Source organism: Mandrillus leucophaeus, unplaced genomic scaffold (assembly GCF_000951045.1).
Source record: "Mandrillus leucophaeus isolate KB7577 unplaced genomic scaffold, Mleu.le_1.0 Scaffold251, whole genome shotgun sequence".
In the NCBI taxonomy this organism is placed as follows: Eukaryota; Metazoa; Chordata; class Mammalia; order Primates; family Cercopithecidae; genus Mandrillus; species Mandrillus leucophaeus.
Window position 1 is genome coordinate 815,570 of NW_012102599.1, and position 14,734 is coordinate 830,303.

General features: G+C 44.8%; 1 protein-coding gene across 5 annotated transcripts in view; it reads left to right on the forward strand.

Annotated features, from left to right (window-relative positions):
- The window catches only part of TBC1D1 (TBC1 (tre-2/USP6, BUB2, cdc16) domain family, member 1), a 247,014-nt gene that overhangs the window by 205,549 nt on the left and 26,731 nt on the right, over window positions 1-14,734 (forward strand). For 4 of the 5 annotated variants that reach the window (XM_011983519.1, XM_011983521.1, XM_011983520.1 and 1 more), the window contains one exon: window positions 7,224-7,382. In XM_011983519.1, coding sequence (XP_011838909.1) covers window positions 7,224-7,382 — 159 coding nt within the window. Of the gene's footprint in view, window positions 1-7,223; window positions 7,383-14,070; window positions 14,649-14,734 lie in introns of those variants that run through there. The other variant, XM_011983523.1, reaches the window with a different exon arrangement.

Sequence of the window (14,734 nt, forward strand, 5' to 3'; positions counted from 1 at the left end):
TCTCTTCATATATTTAAGAGATGTCATTTGAGAGGGGTAGATTTATTCAGTTTAGCTCCAAGAAGCAGAAATGGGACCAATGGTAGAAGCTACTAAACGGAGGTTTGGCTCTAAATGAGAAAACTATCTTTAGAGTGCCTCTCCTAGTTTAGATGAAAAAAATTGCATCGAGTTCTAACCATGCTAGTCATCGGGAATTTTATTAATAACACATAGCTCCTGCTCTGGGATGGCTCATGGTTTGATGGGGGTAAGATGGAAAGAATTGGGCAGATGTGGTTTATGTCTTAGCAGTAGAGCCCACAGAGTACGTTGGGAGTGAGGGGTAAGAGAAATCACATACCTCCTAGGTTTTTAGCATTTTCCAAAACAAAGAAAATGGGTAGAGGCATGGACAGTGACTTATATTTAGATGCGTTAAGATGGTTGTAACTTCTTGACATCTCAGCAGGATAACAAGTAGGCAGCCATGTTGTGTGATGGAAATTCCATAGCTGTAGCCTTTACTGATGCACTCCAGAATGGTCTCTTCCAGCCTCCGAAAATGATTTGCTGAACAAACGCCTGAAGCTCGATTACGAAGAAATTACTCCCTGTCTTAAAGAAGTAACTACAGTGTGGGAAAAGATGCTTAGCACTCCAGGAAGATCCAAAATTAAGTTTGACATGGAAAAAATGCACTCGGCTGTTGGGCAAGGTAAGCTTCATTGGGAAGCATCTAGTCAACCTCACCCCTCATTGGCGATTGGGGAGAAGTATGGAATAAAAAAATTTTAAGTCTAATTTTAGTGGCCATCTCCCTTCTTTTCATCACATCTTAATCTATTTCCAGATACCTTACTTAATAGACATGAGTTTTACCACCTTTCATGGTTCCTCTTAATTAAAATTCCCAGAAGGCCAGGAAATAGGAAGACAGGAACACCCAAGGGCTTCATTACCTATAAACTGGATAATGATTTGATGATATACTTTGAATGATAAACTAGAAACGAATTGTATGGCTTGTCTCTGGGTATTCTAGGGAGACAACATAGTGTGTGGAGCACAGACTTCAGACAGGTGGTCTTGGGCTTAAATCTCAGCCCTGCCACTTACTTTGCCTCACCTTCTCTGAGCTCCAGTTTCCACAAGTGTAAGATGTGGGTGCTGACAGTGGATGTTGTGAGGAGCACACAACGTGTCTGCTATATTGTAAGGCCTTAGAGAGCGGGCAGGATTCACTGGTTTTTCAGTGAGATCTGCCATCCCAAACTGTTTCTGGTCCAAGAAGACATAAGTACAGAACTTGAGACTAAGTATTTGGAAATGTTTCCATGTTTCCAGCAATTTGACACAGTGATCCTAATTTAGAATGTGGACTTACATTTTGTCCATCTGTTTTTTTTTATTTTGTTTTTCTACTAATTTATTTTTACTGTATTGTATAAAAATATTAGCCTGTAGTAGATTGGAAAATTTTAAAAGAGAAAAAAAATTGATGCTTCACAGATAGTTTGAGAACCACTATTTTGGAGCTTACCTTCAGTCATTATTAGTGTTCTAGTCAAACAATGATTCCTTTAAAAATATATGTTAATGTCTTCTGGCAAGAGTAAAAGCCTGAGTCTAATCTGATTCTGCACTACTGAGTTCTTGTTGAGCTCATCATGAATAACCAGGTGTTTTGAATAAGGGTTTCAAATATGTATAGAATGGGTTTTTCCTGACTTTATCAGTTGTATAGTGGAAAAACATTGTATATGCATTTTTTTTTTTTTTTGAGATGGAGTTTCACTCTTGTTGCCCAGGCTGGAGTGCAATGGGGCGATCTTGGCTCACTGCAACCCCTGCCTGCCAGGTTCAAGCTATTCTCCTGCCTCAGCCTCCTGAGTAGCTGGGATTACAGGCGCCTGCCACCACGCCTGGCTAATTTTTTGTGTTTTTAGTAGAGATGGGTTTTCACCCTGTTGGCAAGGCTGGTCTCGAACTCCGGACCTCAGGTGATCCGCCCACCTCGGCCTCCCAAAGTACTGGGATTCCAGGTGTGAGCCACTGCGCCCGGCCTGCATATGCATTTTTCATCTCTAGGAGCATTAATGGAACAAAGCAGTGTTTTCTACTATAGTCTTTTAGGCATTTTTAACCCTTTTTGAATTTTGACATCAATTTTAGTAATCATGGGTAGCTATTGTTCGTTACACCTTTTCCCTTTCTATGGATAAGGAAACTTGGGCTTAGAGCAGTTGAGTAGTGGCTCAGGGCCACAGAGCTGGGTTCACACCACTGTACTGCACTGCCTCCTGTTGAACAGGATCTCCAGGTGCTTTTCTCAGAACATGCATGCAGTGGTGAAGACCGAAGCTCTGGATTGACAGCGGCTTTCAATGTGACTTTGGCAGGTACCCTCTTTCTGGGCTCTTGCCTCCTTGCTGATAGAATGAGAGACTTTCACCGAGCAGAGGATCTTGGAGCTCTCTTCCAGTTCTAGTGTTCCTTGCACCTGTACTTGTTTCTTGAGGTTTACCTTTACACCAAATGACCCCAAATTGCTGTTTTGAAAAGGGAGAAGCAGAGAAAAGAATGAGTCTGTTCTTCCCCCATTCACAGTTGCCGAGATGATCGCCTTCAGGTGTCTTTGCTTCTGCGAAAGGCAGATTGCCTGGGTCTGTGACAGCTATTCCAAATATTTGAGCTTCTTAGAAGCCTGGCACCTGGATATTTGTTTTTCACTGGGCATCTTATGTGGGGGCTAATAGAAATACTCTAGGAATCTGGACCCTGGATAGTGAAAGTTGGGCACAGATGATTGAGCATTCTGTCTACTGGAGTGAGCTAAGGCTGACCTGGAATTTCCTTATGTATTGCCTGACTTTGCCACATCACTTTTTACTGCAGAAGCTCTAACCATAAAGGGGGCTTTGTCAGTCAGGTGGTTTTTAACACATTAAGATTTAAGAACTCCAAACAAATGACGGCGGGCGATCTGTTTAGTGGCTAAGAATGAAAATGTGAATCTAAAAATGTGAGACTAAATTTGAATCACATCTTTGACCTTTGAAGTAGAGGCCAACTCAGCTCAGAGACCTTGAAAGAGAGGACAGTTGTTTGGATTAAGAGGCCCTTCCTCATAGTGACATAAAAGACCCTGAAATGATGGAAATAAAGGAATTTATAAAATTTTCCCAGTTAAAATTGGGTAAGGGGCCAGGATTAGGGTATCGATTTAGGAGAGGATAACATAATCCCATGACATTATAGATAATTCAGTTTAGTTCACGTCAGAATGATTTCTCTAAAGATAACTGGATAGAACCTTATAAGCTGGAATGTATTTTTTAGGAATGGGATTGCAGAGTGGCTGCCTGAGCTGCTGATAGGCAGGGCCAGATGCAAACTCTGCTGCCTTTGACCCGGCAATGCCATTTATAGAAACTTACTGTAGAAACTAATCAGCCAAAAGTGTACTGCAGTAAGAAGAATGCTTATTGTGGCATTGTTTAATAGTCAAAACAAAACGAAAAACCCAACCATGTGACTATCCCGTGTCACATTCCTTGAAAAAGACACCGTAAGTAGATCTGTATTTACTGATGTAAAACATGGCTGAGATAAGTTGTTAAATGAAGAGAGTACAGCATGGTCTCTGGTTCAGTTGATATTTCCATGTGTGTATACGTGGAAAAACACCCATGATGCAGGTATCCGGGTTATAGGCAGGATGACCATAGAGCCCAGTTCACCTGGCATAGCCCTCGTTTATGACTCGTGTCCTGGCAAAATTATTAATAGCCTTCCTCCTCTTCACTTTCAAAAGCTTCCTGCTTTGGATGGTAAATATATGCTCATTCTAGTTATGGGTAGTTTTTCACTTCTTTATACCTCTTGCATTTCAGAGGTTTTTTTGGTCCCACTTTTAAACAGTGCATATTATTTCTTAAGTGAGTAAGAAACTATTTTCATGGAGGATGGAGAAACGGCCTCCTGCCCACCCAGACCCTGCCTGCAAGCCCTAGGTGGGCTCGTTTCTCTTGGGTTAGGAGTGAGGGCAGCACCACGGTGGAGGGGGTGTTCCAGGCCATTCTTAGTAAAAACATTGGGTCCAACCTACATGATCCTGTGCTTTAAATCACAAAATCTAAGCGTACTCCTGAATACCACAATATCTGGTACTGTCCAGTGACACAGCCAATATTCTTTTCTTCCAAAAAATAAAGGTCTGATAAGACAATGGGAATGATTTAGTAATAGGAAATTGGACATTTCATAACTTGGGAAAATTTCCCAGTTTGAGAAAAAGTATTTTGTGAAAAAAAGCCCCACTATAAATCACTTATCATGCTGACTGTTTTCTAGCCCACATTTACTTCTCATCAGCGTTTGAAGTATTTGTGGGTAGGGTGTGCATGTGTGTGTATGGTCCCAGGATATATCTATGAGCTGGAATAGCAGAGAGGGAGACAAGAAATAGAATAATAGTAGAAAGCAGATATCAGGGTGTATTTTTTTCCTGTTCCTACCGTAACAAGTTACTACAAAAATGGTGACTAAAACAACAGAAGTTCTTCTCTCAGTGTTCTGGAGGCCATAGCTCCAAAACCATGCTGTCAGCCTGTCTGCACTTGGCCTCCTCCAGCTTCCTAGACTTGTGGCCACGGCACTCCAGCCTCTGCCTCCCTGGTCACATTGATTCCCTTTCTCATCTCCTCCTCTGCGTGTCTATTATAAGGATGCTTGTCACTGGATATAGGGCCCACCTGGATAATCCAGGATGCTTTCCTCCTCCCAACGTCCTTATTTAATTCTTTCTGCAAAGAAGGTAACATTTACAAGAAGCTCCAGGTATTAGGAAGTGAACACATCTTTTTTGAGGGGCCACCATTCAACTCAGTCTACAGGGTCACTATATTAATGCTGAGATAAAATTATAGAATGTATAGGATGTGGTCATGGTTGACAGGGGCCCTGTATTTCTTCTACAGGGCAACTTTAAAAAAAAACAACCTGATATTTGAAAGGGAAAGAAGAAAGTACTTACTACACAGTAAGTATTTCTAAGAGGTGGCCCAGTGAGACTTTTGAATCTGTTAATAAAATGATTACTATTTGGTTCAAATCCACAGATAGTTATTTTATCATTAATCGCAAGATAGGAACACAAAATATTTTTTCTCTAGTCCCCATTTGAGTAGCAGTCTTGTTTGACATTTCTGACATGGAGAACACCAAGAGAAAATGGCAGTCAGCATTCCTGGGCTGTCACTCACTGGCCTAATGACCTGGGGCAAGGGACCTGTTCTTACTGCCTCTCTTTTCTTTACCATGAGGATAATCATGTTTCCCTTAGAAGGTTATGAGGATGATATGACCAATATACGTAATGTGCGTGGAATGGTGATGGTGCATAGTGGCCTCGCAGTAAGTGCTATCTGCTGCTACCTTGCCAGAGCAGAAACTTCTCCCAAAGGTGGCCAGAGACGGAAACCAGAGAAACCGTCCTCCTGGGCAGGCTGTTTGAGTGGCAGGGCAGGGTACAAAGCGGCCACTTTTTTTCCTGGATGGAAAGAAAGATCAATGCCTAACTCGGAGGCTTCCTTTCTCCCAAGAGACGAGAAAGACTTGGCATTTTATTCTTCAGTCTTCTTGCTCTCCCCATTTCTACCTTTTTGGCCTTGTAATAGCTGAGTAATGAGCTAAAGAATTTTGGTTCAAAACTGTCACCTTTTAAAATTAGGTTTGCCCTAAATAACATCCTTGACTTTAAGAGAACTTTTTAAAGGTTTAGACATTTTCAATCACTGTGAGTATTCAAATTAATCACATATAAAGCATTAGGTAGAGGCTCGTGGACATTTTCTGCTTTTAGAGCTTTGTTGGATGCTCACATGGCAACATGTATGCAGTCACTTCCTACCCAGCCTCTGGGCCCTTCTTGCAGCTTATCTTGCAGAAAGAAGCCTCATCAGAATTCCAGAATCTCAGCTATGATTAGCTTACTCCACCTCAGCTCAGAAACATGCATGGTTCCCTGGGGCTACCAAACACGCAGGTTTCGTGCGGTCAATTTTGTCTCTGACAATAACCTTTCCAGCCTTCTTGCCAGCTGCTCTCTTCCACGTGCACGTTTGTGCCTGAGGCAAACTGAATCACTCTCGGTTCCTTCTCTCTGGTTGCACTTTTCTCTTCCTTTTCCCTCGTCCTTAAGGCTTGGTTCAAACTGATTGCTCAGTTCGAAATGAGCAAACAATTGCAAGGACAGAAAACCAAACACCGCATGTTCTCACTCATAGGTGGAAATTGAACAGTGAGAACACTTGGACACAGGGAAGGGAACGGCACACACTGGGGCCTGTCGTGGGGTCAGGGGAGGGGGAAGGGATAACAGGAGATATACCTAATGTAAATGACGAGTTAATGGGTGCAGCACACCAACATGGCACATGTATACATATGTAACAAACCTGCATGTTGTGCACATGTACCCTAGAACTTAAAGTATAATTTAAAAAAAAAAGCCAGCTTATCTTTCATCTGAGCTCTACTTCCTTTTGTTTCTCTCTTGTTTCTGAGATCACATCTTACACGACAGTTTTTCATACTTGGCCTTATTTCCCTAGAATGTCATTAATTGGCACTAGGTTGGAGCTCAGGTCATATTCTTTATTCCTTGCAGAGTCTGACAGGGTCAGAACATGATAACACATTTGAGAAGTGAGAAGAAAGGAGGGAGGGGCAGGGAAGTGAGGGGAGAATAGGGGGTGGAAGTAGGGGAAGAAGCAAATAGGACAAAGTTTTAGTTGCCTCCTTGCTGTTCCTATGCTGTTAATTAATAATGAAACTAGTGGCCAGACACGATGGCTTATCCCTGTAATCCCAGGACTTTGGAGGCTGAGGCAGGAGTATCCCTTGAGCACTCAGGAGTTTGAGACAAGCCTGGACAGCATAGTGAGACCCTGTCTCTACAAAAATAAAAAATTAGCCAGGCATGGTGGTGGGCACCTATGATTTCAGCTACTCGGGAGCTGAGGTGGGAGGATCATTCGAGCCCAGGTGGTTGAGGCTGCAGTGAGATGTGAGTGTGCCTCTGCACTCCAGCTTGGATGACAAAACCAGACTCTGTCTCAAAAAAAAAAAAAAAAAGGGAACGTGAATTTGGATAAATGGAACATGAAACACAATTCATTTTTATTATTAAGTTGTATTCTGTGCATAAATTATCTCCATATCTTCTCCCCCTTTTAAAGGTGTGCCACGTCATCACCGAGGTGAAATCTGGAAATTTCTAGCTGAGCAATTCCACCTTAAACACCAGTTTCCCAGCAAACAGCAGCCAAAGGATGTGCCATACAAAGAACTCTTAAAGCAGTTGACTTCCCAGCAGCATGCAATTCTTATTGACCTTGGTAAGTCTGTGCCATCAATTGGAGATGACAATGGAAGTTTCACTCACATGAAAAATCTGAAGAGAGTGTCTAAGTTATTTATTGACCTGCCTTTAGGTTTAGCAATCAAAATTTACTACTGAGACTTTTAATTTAAAAAGCCCTAGGGTAATCACAAATGTCGTCTTCAAGCATATAAAAATCTCTGTATTTTCACTGGGTAGCTTGTTAACTTTGCTTGGCGTGAAGGGAGGGTGTTCATTAAAGCTGCAGTCGTAATTGTGGCTCAGTTCAGTAACTCAAATATTGATAGGAGTTTTTATAGTCAACTGAAGGAACATCCTGGAAAACGTATGGATGTTCAGAACCGAGGCTTGGTTTAATTACAGGAGCCACTCCCTCGTTTTTACTACTTACAAACAGAATTCATCAGAAAAATCGTAGAAAGCAGTTTGTGTGTGTGCCTTAGATGATTTTATTTTGGAAACTGGGTGGCACCTTGTCTCTTGAATAATTTATAAAATATGAAGATGGGAACAATGTACAATCAGCCCTCCATATCTATGGGTTCTGAATTTGGGGACTCAACCAACCTCAGATGGAAAGTATTTGGGAAGAAAAATCAATGAAAACTAAACAATAATATAGATTTTAAAATATAGTAACTGTCTATGTAGGATTTACGTTGTATTAGGTGTTATAAGTAATCTAGAGATGATTTAAAGTATGTGGGAGGATGTGGCCGGGCGCGGCGACTCACACCTATAATCCCAGCACTTTGGGAGGCCGAGGCAGGTGGATCACGAGGTCAGGAGAGCGAGAGCATCCTGGCTAACACGGTGAAACCCTGTCTCTACTAAAAATACAAAAAAATTAGCCAGGCATGGTGGCAGGCACCTGTGGTCCCAGCTATTCGGGAGCCTGAGGCAGGAGAATGGCATGAACCCGGGAGGCGGAGCTTGCAGTGAGCCAAGATCGTGCCACTGCACTCCAGCCTGGGTGACAGAGCAAGACTCCATCTCAAAAAAAAAAAAAAAGTGTATGGGAGGATGTGCACAGGTTATATGCAAACATGACACCATCTTATAGAAGGGCCTTGAGCACCGTGGATTTTCGTATCTGTGGGGACTCCTACAACCTATCCCCCGTGGATGCCAAGGGATGACTGTATTGGATAGATCTGCAGTTGCCACTGTGAAGAACTTGTTGAACTGGCGTGTGATTATGATGCACAGAGAGCCCTCCTGACTTGTCAGTGGCCATGCACAGGGTCAGGTGGCAATGCGGTCCTGTTTGCCTGCTACCTGTCACCCAGGCTGCTGTTTCTACTGGTGGTGAGCTGGCTCGATGTGGTGGGAGTTTGGCCCTGCTGCTTTTAGAGCATGTGGCCCTGCTTCCAGAATACCTGTTCTGGTTGCAGCTGCTGCTGCTGAAGGCTCCACAGAGCACTCAGTGCTTTGGGGCCCTGCAGTGGCTGCATCAGGCAGTATGAAGTCCTTTCCTCTCAAGCCACATAGCTAGCCTTAAATGTTAACTTCATAACCCTTAAGGTTATTCTTTAGCTTAAATGTCATCTCTGAGAAACTGTCCCTGACTGTGGTCTCCTCTCCCACCTCAAGACTGGATGAGGTGTCCTGCTAAGCCCCCATAGCACCCCACACTCTCCCCATGGTGCGTATCACATTTCTCATCATCACCGTTATCTGCTTATTATCATCACTGCTGGTGCCTAACTTCACCTTGTTGAATGTTGTGCAAAGGGACTTAAACTCCTTTCTTTAATCCTTACAACATGATCAGGTATATGTTGTTCTGTTTCTCTTTAGAGTTGAGAAAATAAAAACAGAGAGGTTATGTAACTTGCTGAAAGTGACACAGCCAATTTGCCGCTAATCAGTATGACTTTGGAAACTGCACTTTTTTTCAACTTTTATTTTAGATTCCAGGAGTGTGTGTGCAGGTTTCTTACAAAGGTGTATTGTATGATGCTTAGGATTGGAGTATGATTGAACTTGTCACCCAGGAACCAAGCCTATATAGTACCCAACAGGTAGTTTTTCAACCCTTGCCCCGCTCCCTTCCTCTCCGTCTAGGAATCCCTGGTGTCTGTTCTCATCTTTATGTCCATGTGGACCCGGTGTTCAGCTCTCACGTCTAAGTGAGAACATGTGATGCTTGCTTTCTGTTTCTGCATTAGTTTGCTTAGGATAATGGCCTCCAGCTGCATCCATGTTCCTTGCTGCAAAGGACGTGGTTTTGTCCCTTTTTATGGCTGCAGAGTACTCCATGGTGTCTATCACATTTTCTTTGTCCAGTTCACTGTTGATGGGCACCTGGGTTGATTCCATGTCTTTGCAATTGTGAATAGTGCTGTCATGAACGCGTGAGTACATGTATCTTTTTGGTAGGATGATTTATTTTGCTTTGAGTATATACTCAGTAATGGTATTGAAGGGGTCGAATGGTAATTCAACTCTTAGCGGAACCTATTCTTCTTACTCCACCTCCCCGACCTGTCCTTAGTATACAGCAGTGACTTTTTACTGCCTTTCTCCCTTGTAGGATGCAGCCCTCTGTGAACTGGGCTGGGGCTGTTTGGCCATTATACTCTCGGCTCCTAGAACAGTGGCTGTCACAGAGCAGATGTTCAAAGAATCTGTTTGAGATTCAGAGTATGAGACACTGCACTAGCCCTGCCATCTCATGGGCCCTCACAACAGCCCTGGGAAGGTGGCCTGCACCCTCTCTAAGAAATGAAGAGACTGAGGTCACATGTTGACCATGGTCACAAAGTCAACCGAGGGGAGGTGGCAGGAACTGAACCCACTGTCACTGTGTTTCCCTGGGACCCTCTGAGCCCAGGAGCCCCGTGTTGCTGTGCAATGGCTGGCCAAGGCAATGGCTTGGTGGAGCTGGGGCCCATTTGGCCCACTGACCCTGATGAAAGCAGTTTTGTGAATTAGCAGTAGCTGCATTTGCTGACATGGTGAGTAACAGGAAATGCCATCATGTTCCTATCATGTGAAACAAAGTGAGAAATAGGTTCAGGGTAGGAGGCTGAAAGGGAGGGAGTGCAGACAGCCCTGCTCCCCACACTTGCTCACAGGCTGGGAGGAGGAACGGGAAGGTGTTTCCCCTCCTGGATTCAGTCGCCTTCTTCTCTTCATTCCCCTGCAGTATCCCGTCATTCTTCCACGCGCACAATCAGCCCCTGCTTCTTGTTGCTCAGATGTCGTCACTTTTCTGCAGAAGGAAAAGAAGAGTCCAGATCAGCACAAGGGCCTCGGCATGACTGTGCGCTCCCAGGGCACTGTGTGTGCCTGAGCACCACCACGGTCTCCCCTGCAGGGCTCAGGCAGCCTTCCCCGAGCTGGCGTGAGGTCCGTGGGAGCCCAGGATTTGGCCTTTCCTGTCCACTGGCAGGGCTGGCTGCATTCAAGTCCTCTCCATCCCTGCCTCTCCCCCACCCTCTCCCCTCTCCCTCTGCTGCCCCTGTCCCTGACAGTGCTGACCCCCTGTCTCTTCCCCACTCTTTCCCATCCTCGCCTGGCCTCCAGTTTGGATGCCATCCACATACTTCCCGAGGGCCTGAGAGGAACTCCGTGTGCGGCAATACATTTCCCAGGTCACCTCTGTGTGTCTCTGCAGGCTGTTTCCAGGGACCCCCCGGGTTCAGTCTCCTCTCCCCACTGGAACAGAGAAACTGGGGTTGGCCCAGACCCGGCAGTGGAGTCCCAGGTGCCCTCCCTGCCCAGCTGACTCCACCCGAGGCCTGCCTCAGAAGCTTCTCCAGACTCTACCCGTTACCTCCGCCTCTCCTCTCACCCAAAGTTGCGCTGTGGCCAAGTCAGTTGTTTAGTCTATACTTTCTGTTTAGTCTACACCATGGCTACCACAAGGCCCAGTGAAGGTGTGTAGTATAGAGCAAAATCAAATCTGTATTTCAGTTTTCCTTAAAAAGTGACTTTCGTATTCTGGCCAGAAGAACAGAATGGTTGGTTGGATATATTTTGAATTTTCGTGGGTTTTTGTTTTCCTGCCTCTTGCTATACTTTCTGAAATTGGCTTTTAGTCTAAACAGGTTTTTTGTTTTGTTTTGGTTTGGTTTGGTTTTTTTGACAATGTGTTTTCCTCCAAAGAGTAAGAATAATAGGCCTCATGGCTGGGAAGCGTTCCATAGTGTGTGAAATATTTTCTCAACCTTTGTCAGATCTCATCTTTACACACCCTGTGTGAAATTGGGCACGTGCTGTTATTTCCAGCTTACAGGGGATGAATGAGCCCTCGAGAGCTTGAGTTTTCTGTCCACGAGTTACTTCGTGACTGAGCCCTAGAGAGCTTGAGTTCTCTGCCCACACTGCGAGTGACTCAGTGCCAGAAAGTTCTGGAACCCAGGTCTCCTCAGTCTCCATACCACGTCCCTTCTAGGGCACCATGCTGCTTCTGTGTTTCTTGGCTCTGCCCACTCCATCCCAACACAACTCTCCCCACCCCTGCTTTGGTGGAATCCTGTTCCTTTGGGGTAGATCACACCAGCCAGAGGCAGCTGCTCTCAGCTTTACTCATCACATTATTCTTGAAGCCTTGGGTCAAGCGCCTGCCCCACCCATCTGCATCCATTTGTTCAGCCCTTAGACAATTGCCACTTTTTTCTTCTCTAATTCTCTGACTCCCTATCCTGGGTAGACAACACGGATTGCCCAGCATCCTGCCTTCTGTCTGGGACTCGCACTGTCATCCTGACCACACTGGGGGCTGACAGTGACACTGGGAAATTCCTGGGGGACCCCCTTCAGGCTTCACATCATCTGCTCCCTCCCTAGCATCCCAGCCTAGAACACTTTCCAGCCATCAGCTGCATTCCCCAGTGAGGCGTGCAGCCTCTCCCATAATGGGAGGGCTTCAGCCGAAAGAACACTAACAGGCGCAGAAACCCAGGAGCTCCATTAGATCAGAAAGCAGAAGCAAGAATGCACCTAATCTCCCCCACATCAATGGCTGTAGTTTTATTAATCTGCATATTATGGGTCAGTAAGGGGGTGGCACAGTTTATAATCCCTGCAGGAGTCTGATGATCTTTCGGTGACCAGAAGTGCCATTTTTTGTGGGCTTCTAGAGATCCTCCATCAGGGAGACCAGACATGTTTGGCATGCCTGTGCTGCCGTGAGAGGCTAAGCGTGTGTCCAGACCACACGTGTGGGTCACAGGTCCAGCAGCAGAGCTGTCATGTTGATTGTTTGCTTCGACTAAATGTATAAAGCCTGCCTGATGTCCAGAAGAAAATAAACTATAATCCAATTTTTTAGAATCCATAAAAGATGAGGAGTAGGAGAACCTTTAGAATCCACAAAAGATGAGAAGTAGGAGAACAGTTGGATTTTTTAGAATCCATAAAAGATGAGAAATAGGAGAACCTCCAAAAGGGAGGAATCAGTTGAGAGTACTGAAGATGGCCAAGTGCAAACGGGCAGAGGGGAGTGCGTCCCCTTTTCCTCTCCCAGGCGGTGGGCTGCCTCACTCGGCCTGGACACACAGAGCAGCATCATGCACTTTGAGGGGCAGATGGAGCGGCTCATTACTAGCAGGGGTGCTGGCGGGGACCACTGCGTTCTCTTCCATCTTTAAGTTGAAGTCCTGTGTGAGAAACGAAAAACCTTCATGGCAAAAGACAGCAAGGGACCTAGAATGTAACATTCAGCAGTCTTGTTACGTCACGCACCTGTCTGTCCAGTTGGGGACATTGCTCTATGAAGGTCAGTTGAACAATCACAGTTCAGGAGCCCAATGAATTCTTGCGCCACCAGTCACACACATTATTCCGAAGAGTGAGCCATTGTCTCTGATCTTATCAGGAATACATCGTGGGATCATATTTATTTGGTCATTCTAAATATACACTTTAAGTCCAAAGTGAGATAACGAAATGTGGGTGATAAAAGGAAAGAATAAAGTGCGGTATGATTTCCTTTCACAGAGGTCTGGAATCTTCCCGCCTCCTTCAGGTCAGTCGGTGGTGCTGGCAAATGTTTAATAAGCAGCTCCTCTCACCCCTCAGAGGAAGCCCTTGGTATTCAGTGTTTGCAGATTTCCATTGTGCAACTACTTCCCCCATCCCCCATTTTCAGCTACCAACTCGATGTCACTGGTCATGGAGTTGGGCTCACAGAGCCGGTGGGAGCTCATTCAAGTGCTTCCCCAAAACAATCTGCTCCTAGAAGAACTCTCCCTTAATCTCCTAACTGCCATTCAGGGTGATCCCCTGTACTCTGGGAAGCACACATTCTAGTGGGAAGATTGACACTGGGCACCTGATAACCACGTGACTTAAAAATCTGAGGGTTACAAAGGGTGTTTGTTATCTTCAGTGTCTCATTTCAAATTCTGCTCAGAGCTAAATGCAACAATGTGAGATGATGTTAGTATCCCAGGTCTTCATCCAGGAAGGAATCTTAGAGATCATTAGGTTGTAGGGTTTCTCTTCTGCAGAGGAGTTAGAGGGTCAGTGTCAGATTGCTGGTTTGCCAGTACCACTCCCTGGAGAAAAGAGCAAAAGAAAGAAACTTGTTAGTCAACTGTGCAGAGCCATCATGAGACTGACTAGCTTTGTGGGTGGCCCCGTGTTTGCTGCAAGAGACCTCTGGCCTTTTGTAGCAGCTGCCGCATGGTAAACAGAGCCGAGATATCAGGGGTCTCGCTGAAAATGCAGTCAGATGGGCTCTGAATAGAGTAAGGCAGGACACTCTGAGATGGGGTGGGGTTTCTCACAGCACCGTACAGGGACCACCTGCAAGATCTCTTGAGGGGTTTGTGAAAAACACATTCCTGAGGTCACCGTCCTTGACCTGCTGCTTATTGAGAATTTCTGATGCCTGGGATGTGCAGGTTTGAGAAGCCCCCAGATGATCCTGATAGGATTGCTGCCTGAAAATTGCTGGGTGAAGGCTCTTCCCCCTCCAAGTGATAAAGAAGGAAAAGATTATCCTGGAAGAACATCCCTTAGATGAACAGAATTCCACAGGAACACTTAGTTTGTGGAGCACTTCATGAAAAAGAAGTATTAGGTTATTTAGAAATATGTTAGAATTGTGGATCATCTTATAGGCCTTTCTGGCATATTTCTCCACTTAGATTCACAAGACACATTGAATGTCTTTCTAATATTAATAAAGAGGTTTTTTAACGCTCATGTTTGACCCTCTCCACTTAACTATCCCCTTCTCATTTTGTATATGAAGGTAGTCTGCTTTACAGAAAAATGTAAAGGACCTGCACTTCTCTGCTTTGTGGTAAGTTGTAAAATGCAGTTTAAAGAGGCAGGCCTCGTATCATGAAGCATTTATAGGAAGGATTGCATAGTTTTACCTGGCTTCCC